This window comes from Stegostoma tigrinum, chromosome 14 (genome assembly GCF_030684315.1).
Source record: "Stegostoma tigrinum isolate sSteTig4 chromosome 14, sSteTig4.hap1, whole genome shotgun sequence".
Lineage (NCBI taxonomy): Eukaryota > Metazoa > Chordata > Chondrichthyes > Orectolobiformes > Stegostomatidae > Stegostoma > Stegostoma tigrinum.
Window position 1 is genome coordinate 47,816,080 of NC_081367.1, and position 15,039 is coordinate 47,831,118.

A 15,039-nucleotide genomic window follows, 5' to 3' on the forward strand; every position below is an offset into this window, starting at 1 on the left:
TCCTCTGTGGAGGCCAGCCAAAGCCAAGACCATGACACTTTATTTGGGGGTGGAAGGAAAAGAAGTGTTGAAGACCAATAGTGGTAGGGGAATGGTTAAGAAGAATAACAGATACATTCTGTTAGGTGCACGGGAGAAAGGAACTGTAGGAAATCTCAACATGTTTAGATAGAAGGGATGAAGAAGAGGAAAACATGGCACAAACGCCAGCATGGGGCTGATGGGATGAAAGGCCTGTTTGCATTGCAAATGTCTTGTAACTACTGGTCACATTCTGGCTCATCATAAAAAATTATAAACATGTTCTTTTGTTTGCAGTCGCCAGTAATATCACAAATGAAAAACTATAAAATGAATTTCTACGGCTAACAAGGAACATTGAGAAAACTGTGTGTCCTTTGGCAGGATTATTAATTTCAGTGCTAATGGTTTGATTGTGTACTTCAAAATACTCCAAATGACAACATTATGGTGTACATGATTCAAATGGCCCCTAAACATCAAGGAATTAATGATCAGAAAATGAGAGACAAAAAGACATTTTGATCATTTGTTTTTAATATGGCTGTCATTATTAGCACACATTAAGTGTTTCTCTGATTCAACAGTCCATTTTGGCAAATAAACTTTTAACAATGGCAGAGTATGGTCTGCATCTCCAGACTGTTATAATTTAACACAATAAAGTTAATTAACCCCAAGTGAAGTGAGACATTGCAGGTCAATGAAAATACACCTGTAACTTAATGATAAATTATGATTGATATATTTTGGTGTATATATATTGATACAAGGTTCAGTAATTTTAAGTATTTACTTCATAGAATGCAGCAAATATTTCCATGTTACAGTACGTTACAGGTGTAAAATCAAAATTAGTGGCACATTTCTAGAAAAAGTGACAAAACATTTTTAAGACATCAGCACGTGCAGGAACAGTACTGACTTTTAACTTTCCTCTCCTTTTCCTATCAGCTCCTTTTTCATTCCTCCCAGGACAAATATCCAGGCTATTATGGAGATTGCTCTATCCCAAGTTTACGGAGTGAACTGAACACAAGTAAGTAGTAGGCTTTAAAAGTGCATCAAGCCAATTATTCCAATCTGAATTACACACAGTGCAATTTCGCACACACTGCCCAATTCTACAAATAAGTAATAACAAATATACATGAATCTTACCTACCTTCCTTTCACAACCTAGAATATCACCCACCTTTTACCCACAAAAATTGGTTTGTCACCTGGTTTCTTGAATTTCTAGGCAAAGTTCCTGCAGAGCCTGCGTTGGGATAATGCTCAATAACCTTATAAAAATATTCCCAGCTGCAGGTGACTCACATCTCTTGCACTTTATAGAAGCCACATTGCCAGTTAGGCATTGCATAATGGCTACATTTTAACAATACCAACCCTGGAATTCAATTCAACACTAACATAGCACATTAAAACCAACTGAAAGGAAAGCATGCAGACGTATAATTAGAACAAATACTAACCTTTTCCTAGTGATCACTGCAATAGCTGACAACATAAATATGTAAAGAAATTATTAAGCAACTTAAGGAATACATAATGGACTAAGAGAACACTTTGTGAATGAGAAAACATATCTATGCAAAGAAATCAAATACTTCATGCTTTATATAAGATCTTAAAAACTAGGTGATTTTATTGCTCCTACTTATATTAAAACATATCCAATCTTCTTTCTTCCATAAGGATAATAGACAATGGACTTATGAAATATCTAACACAATGGCAACTTATTTATTTTTCTGTTTACATTTCCCACTATGTTCTTTTCCTTTCTCAAACTCTGCAATCTGATTAAATATTTCCAGCAGATTTTGAGGCATACTTTTCACTGCCTTTCCTTCAGTAGAATTATGATTAAGAGTATCATCTTTGGAATCTTCCCTTTTATTGTTTCTGTAATGTCTACTTTCACTTTCACCTTTCCAGTCCTTGTAACTAGTTTCACCTTCATATATGTAGTCCTGTCTACCATTTCCACTTCTTCCAAAATCATATCTTTTATCTTTACTATTGGAATTACTCAACCAGTACATTTTTCTTTCATGTCGGCTGTCACCTGACAGATGTGAATATTCTAACCCTGAACATCCAGAATCATTCCTATCTTTTTTATCATACTTTTTCCTCTCACTTTCATTTCCTAACTCACTTTCTTGAACCCATTTCCTAAATTTGTCTTGCTCATTTGATATTTTTTCACACAATTCTCTGCCTTTATTTGCTTTGTGCCACTTATCATATTGGCTACAGCTATCATGAGTTTGTGAACTAAATAAAGAATCTTGGCTATCTTCAGACCTACCTCTAAGACGATCTAAAACTTCAACTGATGATGACGATGAAGATATCGAACAGTACCTTCTTTTCTCCATGATATCTGACCAGTGGTCTACTGAACTGTCATTTTTCTCCAGCAACTTTACTACTTCATGTTTCTGATTCAGAAAGGAAGCTGAAGTGTCAGCTGGAGGCGTATACCATTCTTTCTTAATGTTATGAGAATGATGAATTTTCTCATCACATGAACTCTTACTTAAGTGCCTCTTCTGACTGCGTGAGGAATCTGAACAGTTCCTTCGTCGCTTCTTTGATGATCTGTGTTTCCTAAAACGTTCAGGTGAGGACGAAGTAGAAGACCATGAAGAAGATTCTGATGAATCGGTTGAAGATGAAGAAGTTGACCTTTTTCTTCTTTTCTTCATTCTGAAAAGAAAAAAAATTATAAAATTGCTGTCTTTAAAAAACGTTAAAATCACAATTAATTTTTATTCAACGTATATTTTACTGTTTCAAAGATAGAAATCACATACATTAGATAAAAGGAGGTAGGATTAAAAAAAGTAGTTACTACTAAACTGAGATGATGTTCACCAAACAAGTTGAACGTTCGAAGAATTGTACCATTTCTGGAACCACGTAAGATTTAATTAGCATTCGAGGATAGACTCCACGATAGGGAAGACCTGGTTAAAAAAAAGTCACCTCCAACAGATCTGAAAGCCAAGCCACCATCAGTAAAATTGATAATGCCACAATTGTTCAAAAGTATAGTGACACACAGGAAATAATCAACATAATTTCAATTTTGAGATACAGAAGACAAAAAAGGTTCACTTGTCCCAAAGCTATTAGTAGTACAGGAGAACGATACCATTGTTGTTCATTCCCTGCAAGATCACATATGCGCAAAGTACAGAAAATATATTGTAAGGCTGGTTTGAAACTAAAAAGTCAATACCTTCTAGGACACTGCAGTCTGAAGCTAAACAGCTTTAAAAACACAGAATAGAATAGAATAGAATAGAATAGAGTAGATTAAGAGACGGAAGAACAAGCAGCAAACTGGTTTTTCCATTTCCCTCCTTCCAAGCTAAACCAGTAGAAGCACTTAGGAATTCAAAGATTTGCCAAGACCACCAAAAAAAAGCTTTAAAAATTTCCAAACTACAACAGTATTTGTTCCAACAATCCAATCTTTTCATTGCAGCAATGTCTGCTAAATGCAATCACTTCTATAAACATTTATATATAACCCCACAAAACACACCGGTTATAACGATAATCTGAGTTACAAAACTGAAAATACCAGCCAACATAAAATGTAAATAGTTCAAAGATTTTAAATCCCACTTTTCTTGTTCAAGCAAGGGGAGAGTTTACCTCAATTTCCCACATGGCATCACACAACTGCACTTCTATTTTCAGTTGAGAAAATTACCTCTTTTCTTCTTTTAACAGCTTACGCAATTTTTCTGCACTTGACACCTCAACTTTTTTCTCTTCTTCTCTAGTTTCCTTTTCTTTCTTTTCAATTGATTTCTTTTATACCCAGACATCGGGAAATTATGGCAAAAATTACATTGTGTTTTCAATCAGCAACACCATTGATTACGTTTTTATCCAGAAAACCATGTGGCATGAGCAGTTTTAAACGATTACAAAGGTTTGTCATGTTTAGAATCAATAAACAAATGCATGTTGTGTAAAATTTGGTTTGTTACATTTTGTCAACAATTGGGAACAGAAGAAATGGTGAAAAGATGATTAAATATTCAATGAAAGCGGTGACAAATCAGGAAAAATTAAATTACGAGGCAAACAGATCAGGTCAAATCATGGATAAGGAGACAGCAGTATGTAAGGATTATTATGGATTAGAAAAAAATAAACAGCATATCAACATGTATAACCAAAAAAAAAGCAGACGACCAATTTGGCAAATCCAAAGGAAACGGAGATAATAAGCACAAGGTTGGAATAACAAAATTTAATTGAAGTAACAAAAGCATCAGAATTATTGAACATGTACGAATTTAGTTAAGACCAATTCAAACAAAGGTTTTGTACAATTTATCAGAAGAAAGATTTTTTTTGAAATCGTCAAAGTCACCATGCATTACCAGTTGTTCCCCCAATGACCAACGTACAAACCAGGATTGTGCAGCAGAATCCAGTTCAGATCAGGTGTGGTATGTAATGAATTTCAGCAGCCAAGGCCCCAGAAAGGAGATGCACACAAAAATAAAACAAGAAAGAAAAAAAAAATCAGTAATGCAAGAAAATTCTTACTGACCATACATCAAACAGAAAAAGGTCATAAAATAAAACAAAAGTGCTTATTAAGCTATATCTGCAATTAGTTTTCACAGAAATGTTGACAATAATGCCAACTACAGTATTTCGTGTGTACTCTGAAATTTCATTCAAATTGAACATGAAAAAAACACGCACATTAAAAGTAATATTCAAGGGGAGGGAAGCAATGTGCATGTAGCAATATAGGGGCCTCAAGAGTCAAGGAACCGTAGTACACCAATCTTGAAACTCATTCTGAACAAGAAAAAACTAGAAATACAATTTGGAGAGGGAATTTTTAAATAGATTGTTCCACAAGCCTCTGCTATCCAAAATTTGTTCTAAAAGAAATGCTTCCATAAAGTCTGGTGCGTTATTTGTACTTTAATAGATATGATGTGAATCTATAATAGCATAGACATTAATGTGGAAATTTTTAAACCTGACTGGTTCAATCTTCAACTAGCTTCTGATGAAAATATATTCAATAGGTCTTTAGATGCATTCAAGATGAAAACTTGTGAATTTCACGACAAAGTATAAAACATACATTAATATGAGATATTATGAATAATTCTTAAAAGTAATCTAAACTCTAGCATAGATTATATTGATCATGATTGAACACACTTCTCCTAACGTAATTTTTTTTTGCATTTCTTTTACTTCTACTTTATTCCATCAAGAGTAAGCAGGCACTTCAGTCTGAGGCCACGCATTTTACCCAACAGTCATCACCTGTCCTCAAATTTGCCTTCCCTTTGTGAAGCAGCTACCCAAATCTTATAAAAGGTCAGGAATATCAATTACTAAATTTCTAAACAAACAGCTTGGTGACACTAACTATTTTGCAGCAATACTAACACATGCATAGCCTAAAAGACAAACAATGGAGCTACAAAAAAAAAATTCTATCCTGGAAAATAAAGATAATTTCTCCTAAACCTTAAAATAATTGCTATATAAATAATTAATTATGAAATATTAAGTTGCTGGTACTTAATGTTCTTCGGTGCCATTAATGTATTAAAATGTGATGAGCAGCACCTTTAAGTTTGAATTAAAACCACATATTTTGCTGTAGGAGTCTATAAAACAACACAAAACAGAGTGTCAAAGTTTGCTGTATAAATGAAGAAAATTGTCCTAATCTCTGCGATCAATAAATTCCAACTTCTTTTCCAGAGATTTGTTAGGAACGTCTAGATCAGAATTTTCTTACTGACCATCAAGTTTCTGCTGAATCTCAAACAAATTCTCACAAGTCCTAAAGACAAACAGTTTCATGAAAAGAGAAGAAAATAAAAACTGTTCATTTCTGACTAAATAGCAGTCATTTCATATTAGTTTGTTTTGTGTCAATCGATATTGCTGATTGAGGTAGTAGGGAAAGACCGTTACTCTGGAACAAAAAACTCCAGAGAAATTCCAAATACAACCATGAAAGAAACATTTGAAAGTACATTTGATCACCATCTCGAACAAAGGACAGGCACAGGAACAAAGGATGGGGCACTGGAACAAAATACCAAAGACAAATATTGATTTTAGTACAAAATGGAAGTGTTGAACAAAGACTAAGAAAATCATCAAGGAGGTATCCCAGTCTGTTAAATAGTTCTTTTAAGATTATAACATTAAAAAATGTCCTTTAAATTTAAAAAAAAAGAATGACTTTGCCCCAAACTGAGGCAGAGTATTTCAGAAAACTTCAACACTATCTTCACAGTTTGACATTTCTGACTTTAATGACTGGGGTCTTGCATAAGTGAGTCATGATGTAACAATTCTAATACCACGTTAAAAAGAAAGCCCCAACCAAAGCTTGTTTTGAAGAATTCCTCAGGAACAATACTGTCACACATGGTACCTATGAGTGAAAACTCACCACCATGGACAGCCCAAGCAGCAGTCTGGAATTCACCATGTGGTGTGTATCGGCCTGTAACCTATCTACTACCAGTCCTTATTGCACTGCACTTGCACATCGCACGTGTGTGTACCACTTCTAGTTAGTAAGGAATATCCTGTATCTTTCTACTGTATGAGTAAGGCAAACGTCAAACAGAAATAAATTTCTTTTAATACTGAACCTAGTAAATCACCTGCATGCGCTTTCTTAATTTCTGTAAAGCTTCCTCTGCCTCACCAAAACTCTGATCCAGCTTCAAAGCTTTTTTATAGCAATTTTCAGCATTTGTCAGCATTTCTTCTTCTTCTAATCTGTTGAAAGATTATTTTAGAAGTCATCAGAAAATGATCTCATTCAAACGCTTTCCGGAATTTTAGTAAACACTTGACGTATTTAGAGAGACATTATTCTGCACCTGTACCTGCACGTAAGTTCTGAAAAAGTCGAACCGTTTCGCTATCCACAAATACTGCTAGAAAGAGTCTCACCAGCATTCTCTGTTTGATGTAAATATAGTTAGTTTGACACCCTGCTGTGCATCCACACTGCATGTTTTTCTCAGTGAAGAAGATGGCAATGAGGCCGGGATCAAGATTTTCTCTTACACATGTATTAAAGGAGGTAAGAGGGCAAACTGACATTGCCTTAAACCATAATGCTTTAGAGTTCCCTGGATTCAGGAGTTATACCTCTAGACTGGAAATATTTTCATGTCACTCCATTCTAAGAAAGGTGACAGAGGGAACCAAGGAATTACAGACCAGTTATCCTGATATCTGTGGTGTGGAAATTGTTGGAGCCTATAATCAAGGAGAGGGTAACTGATCACCTCAAAATCTCAGTTCAGCATGGATTCGTGAAACAGAGAAGCATACAGACATAGAAAACAAATGAAGTAGGCTATTTGGCCCTTCGAGCCTGCACCACTATTCAATACCATCACGGTTGATCATGTGATCTCAGTATCCCATTCCTGTTTTCTTTCCATACCCAGTGATCCCTTCAGCTGCAAGGGCCATGTCCAACTCCATCTTGAATATGTCTAACAAACTAGTCCCAACAGCTTTCTTTGGGAGAATTCCACAGGGTCACAACTGAGTGAAGAAATTCTTCCTCATCTCAGTCTTGAATAGATTGCCTCTTAGTCTTAGACTGTGACCCTGAGTGCTCGACTTCCCCAACACCGGGAACATTCTTCTCGCAGCTAGCCTGGCCAGTCCCATCGGGACTGTACCATTAACTTTTTAAACTTCAGTGAGTACAGGCTCAATCTGGTCTTTCTTCATACGTCAGTCCTGCCATCCTTGGAATCAGTCTGGTGAACTATCACTGGACTCCCTCATCAGCAAATGTCGTTTCTCAGACTAGGAGACCAAAAACGCACACAATACTTAAAGTGTGGTCTCACCAAGGCCCCATATAACTGCAGCAAGACGTCCCTATTCCAATACTCAAATCCTCTTGCTATGAAGGCCAGCATGCCATTAGCTTTCCTCACTGCCTGCTGTACCGACATGCCAACCTTCAGCAACCATCCCCATGATACTCATTTATCACTGCACCTCATCTTTGTTGAAACTGATACCATTCAGATAATAATGTGCCTTCCTGTTTTCGCGACGTTTACCTTACATTGGTCCACATAAAATTGCATTTGCCAAATATTTACCCACTCAGCCAGCCTGCGCAAGTCATCCTGCAGCCTCTTAACATCCTCCCCACAGCATAGTGTCATCTGCAAATTTGGAGATACTTCATTCATTTCCATCACCCAAATCGTTACAGATACTGTGAACAACATGGGATCCTACCACTGAACCCTGGACACCCCACTTGTCACTGCCTGTCACTCTGAAAAGGAGCTGCTAATTCCAACAGTCTGCTTCCTGTCTGTCAACCAATTCTCTATCCAACTCAATACATTACCTCCAATACCATGAGCTTTAACTTTCCGTACTAATCAGGTGTGCAACCTTATCAAAAGCCTTCACAAAGTCCTGATACACAACATCGACTGATTCACCCTTGTCCACTTTACTGGTCACATGCTCAAAAAATTCTAGAAGATTTTTCAAGCATGATTTCCCTTTAGCGAATCCATGCTGACTTGGACCACTCTGTCATCACTTTCCAAATGCTCAGTTATTACATATGTAATAACTGACTCCAGCATTTTCCCCTCCACTGGTATCAGGCTAACCAGTCTTTAATTCCCCATTTTCTCTCTCCCTCCTTTTTAAATTGTAGGATTACATTAGCTACCCTCCAGTCCACTGGAACTCTTCCAGAGTCTACAGAATGTTGGAAAATGATGACCAATGCATCCACTATTCCCAGGGCCACTTAAGTACTCAGGGAATGAAAAACATCAGGCCATGGGGACTTATCGGGTTCTAATCCTATCAATTTCCTCAATACCATTTCCTGGCTAGTAAGGATTTCCTTCAGTTCTTCCTTCATCCTCCACCTTCTGTCTTCTAGCAGTTACAGAAAGTTGTTCGTGTTCTCCTTAATGAAGGCAGATCTAAATAATTTGTTCAACTGGTCTGTTATTTCTTTGTTGTCCATTATGAACTCACCTGATTCTAACATTTGCCTTCACCAGTTTTTTTTTCTACACATACCTTTGGAAGCTTTTGCAGTCTGTTTTTATGTTTCCATAAACTTACTTGCTTATTCTGTTTTCCCCTTTTGAATTAAACCCTTTGCCTTCCTTTCCTGAATTTTAAATTTCTCCCAGTCCTCAGGTTTTTCTGGACAATTTATCTACCTCCTTTGACTGTAACACTGTCGCTAGTTTTCCTTGTTAGCCATGGTTGAGTTTCCTTTCCTGTTTTACTCCTGCGCTAGATAAGGACGTAAATTTTTGAAGTTCATCCATGTGTTCTTTAAGAGTCTGCCATTGCGTTTCCACCATCAACTCCTTAAGTATCCTTGGCCAGCTTATCCTGGCCAATGCATGCCTCAGACCACAGCTAGCTTTAAGTTCAGGACCCTAGACTCAGATTTAACTGTGTCACTAATGAAGAATTCTACTGTACTATGGTCACTCTTCCCAAGAGGATCTCACACCACAATGTTGCTAATTAATCCTCTCTCATGACAAAAACTCAGTCCAGGATAGCTTGCTTTCTGGTTAGTTCCTTGGCATATTTGTCACAAAACCATTCCTCATACATTCCAGGAAATCTTCCTCCATCACATTGCTACCAGTAGGCTAGTCCAAACAACATGAAGGTTAGGTCATGCCTGACAAACCTCAGGTTTTTTTTCCCCCCCAAAGAGATCACAAAGGTGGCGAATAATACATTATAGCAGTTTTCATTGTCAAGGACACAAGCAATATTCCAAAAACAGCTGTAAATCAGGAGCTGTAAGGGATGGACGAACTCAAGAAAATTACAATTTGAGGACAACAAATTGAATGTTCAAGAGGCGTTAGATATAATTTGTACAGTTCAGAGATCAAAGGCAGGTACAGGGTACTGAGTTGGGTGATCAACCATGATCATATTATAGCAGAGCAGGCTCGAAGGATTGAATAGCCTACTCCCTGCTCCCGATTCATACATCTGTATTGATTGCTATCATGTAAACAACTATATCTTGTTAAGCAAAAACCTCTTTCTGGTTTGACTATTAAGACCTTCTTTTCCATTACCAAACTGAACCAGTCAGGCCCTTAGGATCCCAAAGCAGGAAAGCAGCAGCATTGTGAATGATGTATCTTTCACAAGGTGACTGTGGTGAAGATCTATCAAACAACTTATTGAGCAGCAATGTGGATTCCAGTCAGCTTGGAGCAAGATTTCAAGTGTAGCTTTAAGGGAGTCAAAAGATGAAAGAACCAAACATTCTTTTTTATTCATGAGGGCGCCACTGGCTAGGCCAGCATTTATTGCACATCCTTAATTATCGAGAGGACAGTTGAGAGTCAACCACATTACTGAGAGTCTGGCTTACATGTGACTCCAGACAAGTAGGGGTGGAAATTTCTCTTCCCTCAAGAAGATTAGTGAACTAGATGGGTCTTTCTGACGATCAGCAATGGATTCATGGTTATCATTAGACTCTTAATTCCAGATTTTTATTGAACTCAAATTCCATGTTGGCATTCAAACATGGGTCCCCAGGACATTATCTGGGTCTTTGGATTAACAGTCCAGCAATAATACCACGAGGTCATTGCCTCCCCACATTCGAGAACCCTATAAGAGGAGGACCTATGGCAAGATTCTACAAGGCAGAATCTAAGTTGTTGGTCAAAAATATTTAAGACCTGGTAAGAAATACTGAGTGTGAGTTAGAAACTCCAAGGAGCTGGAGCAGTAGTGAGCTCCTCTCGGTATCATGCACAGCATTTGGTTTCTTTCTTTTCCTCCAAGGTGACATGTAAATAAATTATAAATATCACTTCGAAATTTGAAAAAAAATCTGCCACCAGCTTAACAACATGATACACACTGGATCTTTGAACACTTTAAATCATGAAGATACCAAGGAATACCCACAAAGAAACATTCAAATGCATATTACAACATTCTTTACAGTATATGTAACCGTGGGGAAAAATTACATGCTACGGTATTCAAGATGTGGTCTAGCTAAAAGCTACGTAAGGCACTAGGCAGCCTGTATCTCGAACACGCTGAACAGTTTTGGTCCCCTTATCAAAGGTAAGATTTCCTGGCATCAGAGCAGTCCAGAGAAGGCTATTAGGTTGATTCTGGGTATGGAGGGCTTATCTCCAAGGAAAGATTGCCTACGTTGGGCCAGTACTCACTGGAGTTGAGAAAAATGGGAACCTTATTGAAACATACAAGATTCTTAGGGAATTTGACAGTGGAGATGCAAAGATGTTGTTTCCCCAATGTGGGAGAATGGATACCATCAACTGCTAGATGTCAGTCACTGCAAATAGCAGTTTAGGTCGTAGGAATATCTGTTCCAATTAACCTCTATTATTAGACGGAGCTTAGGACCTCAGTGAGAGCTCAGAAGTGGCACTAGGAGCCAGGAGAAGAGAGCTGCTGAAGACCAGAAACCTGGTCCAAGGCAAGAACAGTGCAAGTTGACGCAAGGGTGAGAAGAAATACCTCGAAGCAACTGTGCCAGCAAGGGGAGGTGGTGTAGGGAAGAAAAGGAATGGAGAATCATCAGCCATTATTAAACGGCGGAGTGGACTCGATGGGCTGAATGGCCTTACTTCCACTCCTATGTTTTATGGTCTTATGTCAGATGACAGGCAGGAAAAGCTTGTGTACGCTAACAGACCACAGAAGAGAAAGTCTGTTGCAAATGCCATTAAACTGAAACTGGTAACAGACATATTGTCACTTTTTATCAATGCGTTGAAGCAAAACGTCAGCTGAGTTAACATTAGCAAGGGATCCTGCAACAAAATCATTTATTTGGCCAGTTCTATTGTCACCATGTCAGAGATTCAGCAACCAATAGATGGTCAAAGAAGAAATTAGTCCCTTTTCTAATTATTTAAATCAGATGTATTCATCTTAACTATAAAATAAGCTGAACAGAAATGTGAACATTGTTCACTGCCAACTATCATCGTAAATTAAAAAGCCTACATTTACAATGGAAACTGCCCATACATACAAACTTGTTTCACCTTAATTTCACTCACATACAGTTTCTTAAAAATGTAGCTACCATGCAGAGTGTCCATCACAGAAAAGCTCCAAAGCTGAAATTAATTCCACTTCTAGATTTGTCAAACTGACTAATTTACTTAACTCTAGATCATATAACATTGAAGGAATACATTTTTAAAATTTAGCGATGTTTAAAATGGAAACTTTTCTCTTTTGTTTCACAGGATGTGGGTGTAACAAACAAGGCCAGCATTTATTTTCCATTCTAACTACCCTGGAACTGAGTAATTTTTCTGGGTCATTTCAGACAAAGCTAAGAGTCAACAATACTGTTGTTGGTCTAGAATCACATGTAGGTTGGACCAGGTGAGAATGACAGGTTTCCTTCCCTAAACAATACAAAACAGACTTTTTTTTTTAAAATGACAATCAAAGGCTTGGTATCACTAATAGACTAGCTTTTTAATTCCCAAAATTTATTCACTGAATTCAAATTACACCAGCTGCCATGGTGGAAATTAGCCTGGGTCCTAGGAATGTTAGTCCAGGGCTATTACCACTGTACTACCGACTCCTTTTATAACCATGCTGTAGTCAAATTAATCGCTCCAGCCCTCCACACCAATTCGCAAAGGAACTTACTCTATATTTTGGTTCAAGTACAACGCCGCAGGAAGTTAACTGATATGTTTTGTTTTATTCAAAGTATTCTCACTTACTGGCCTCCTCTTTCCACCAGAGTTTGACAGAGATACTTCTTTGCATTCCTGTGTGTTGGGCACGTCTCCAAAGCCAAATCAAAATCAGAAATAGCTTTGCTTAGACTTCCTTTCGTTGCATAACTAAAATAAAATGGCAAAGAAATGTTAACAAAATACACTTTAATGGTTATTACTACATGATATTTTTCTTAATTCATTCATGGAACGTGGGCACTGACCGGACTAGAATTAATTGCCCATTTTGCCCAGCAGTCAGTTTAGAATCAACGAAATTGCTGTGGGTCTGGAATCACAAGTAGGCCAGACCAGGTAAGGGTGGCAGAACATCAGTGGACCAGATGGGTTTTTCCTGATAATCAGCAATGGTTTAATGGTCAGCATTAGACTCTTAATTCCATATGGTTATTGAATTCAAATTCCATCTGCCATGGCAGGATTCAAACCCAGGCACCCAGATCATTACCTGGGTCTCTGGGTTACTAGTCAAGCAATAATACGACTAAGCCATTGTCTACTAATCTCACATTGTTAATGTTGATTTTTCTAAGAATAGCTGTTTGTTTTTTGACTTTCCAATTAACTTTAGTCACACAGCATCAACTTCTCCGAGCGAGAGTTTTAACCAAAGCCATCAGTCCAAGTGGCAAATTGTTAACACCAAAGGTAGCACAGCAGTTCAGGGGTTAGCACTGCTGCCTCTCAGTGCCAGGGGCCTGGCTTCAATTCCAGTCCTGGATGACTATTTGTGGAGTTTGCATGTTTTCCATATGTCTGTGTGTTTCCATAGGCACTCCAGTTTCCTCCCACAGTCCAAAGTTGTGCAGGTTAGGTGGATTGGAAATACTAAATTGTCTGTTGAGCCCAGGATTGCACAGGCAAGGTATATTAGCCATTGCAAACGTGGGGTTGCTGGGTTAGGGTAGGGGAGTGGTTTCTGGGTGGGATGCTCTGCAGAGGGTCAGTGCAGACTTGATGGGCCATATGGCCTCTTTATGACAGCTCGATATTTTGCATGACATTATGCATATCATGCATAAATCAAATTTATTCCGGAGAAACTGTAGACGTTGTGAAAGAAATTCCAAGGTTATTCACAGCAAAATGTGTTTTCACGTCAATTGATAGAAGAATGACAGAAATACTAGAAATAAACCATGAGCAAAATTGTAATAAGTGTTTCTCTTTCTTACTCCTACCCTTCCTCACTTGGACAGTGACTTAGCTAGGCATGGTTCTACATCTTCCAGGAGCCATGCAATACTTCTTCTAGATTGCCTTTGAAATAAAATCATGGGTAACAATGCAATGGATTGCTGAATGATGGAATTATCACAGCTGACCCAAATTTCATTTCCACTTATGCACACACTTCAAACTGAGTCAGTAAATAGCAATTTAAAGCAGAAATCCCAGCTCAACTAAAACAGAGGCATGAATGCCAACTTCAAAATTCCCACTGTGTCACTCTGACCAAAGTTAGCTGACTTAAGATAGACCATTGAAACATGGTACTTTTATGGTCTGTGGGGCTTGACACAACACAGCACGGGCGGCACAGTGGCTCAGTGGTTAGCACTGCAGCCTCACAGCGCCAGGGACCCGGGTTCGATTCCAGCAGAGTGACTGGCTGTGTGGTGTTTACACATTCTCCCCGTGTCTGTGTGGGTTTCCTCCAGGTGCTCCGGCTTTCTCCCACAGTCCAAAGACGTGCAGGCTAGGTGGATCGGCCATGCTAAATTGCCCGTAGTGTTCAGGGGTGTATGGGTTATGGGGGATGGGTCTGGGTGGGATGTTTCAAGTGGCGGTGTAGACTTGTTGGGCCAAAGGGCCTGTTTCCACACTGTAGGGAATCTAATCTAATCACTGCATGGTATGTTTATTGTTTGAATCATCAAAAGGACCTATATTTGCGACTCCTAACAAAAAAAAGACAATATTAATATTAGTACGGACAAATCAATGTTGCTGTAATAGTGTATAACCTATCACATACTTACAGAGCACCACGAGCCACAAGAGCTTCAACATTGTTACTGTCAATTTCTAGGGCTTTGTTGTACTCATTCATAGCATCAACATGGCGTCCCGCTTTAAAATGGTCCACCCCTGTCTTGACACTATACGGGAGAGGAGGGAAAATCTAAGTTAGTAGGGAATCAAATGTTTATTCATTAATTAT

The 15,039-nt window shown here is 38.1% G+C and overlaps 1 protein-coding gene across 8 annotated transcripts in view; it reads right to left on the minus strand.

The window, feature by feature from the left end:
* Positions 1-536: 536 nt before the first annotated feature.
* The window catches only part of ttc14 (tetratricopeptide repeat domain 14), a 40,667-nt gene continuing 26,164 nt past the window's right edge, over positions 537-15,039 (minus strand). For 5 of the 8 annotated variants that reach the window (XM_048542146.2, XM_048542145.2, XM_048542149.2 and 2 more), the window contains 5 exons: positions 14,858-14,977; positions 12,858-12,980; positions 6,720-6,837; positions 3,758-3,858; positions 537-2,742 (listed from right to left, as the gene is read on the minus strand). In XM_048542146.2, coding sequence (XP_048398103.2) covers positions 1,767-2,742; positions 3,758-3,858; positions 6,720-6,837; positions 12,858-12,980; positions 14,858-14,977 — 1,438 coding nt within the window. In that variant the 3' untranslated portion in view covers positions 537-1,766. Of the gene's footprint in view, positions 2,743-2,762; positions 3,033-3,757; positions 3,859-6,719; positions 6,838-12,857; positions 12,981-14,857; positions 14,978-15,039 lie in introns of those variants that run through there. The other 3 variants (XR_007248665.2, XM_059651122.1, XM_048542151.2) reach the window with 3 other exon arrangements.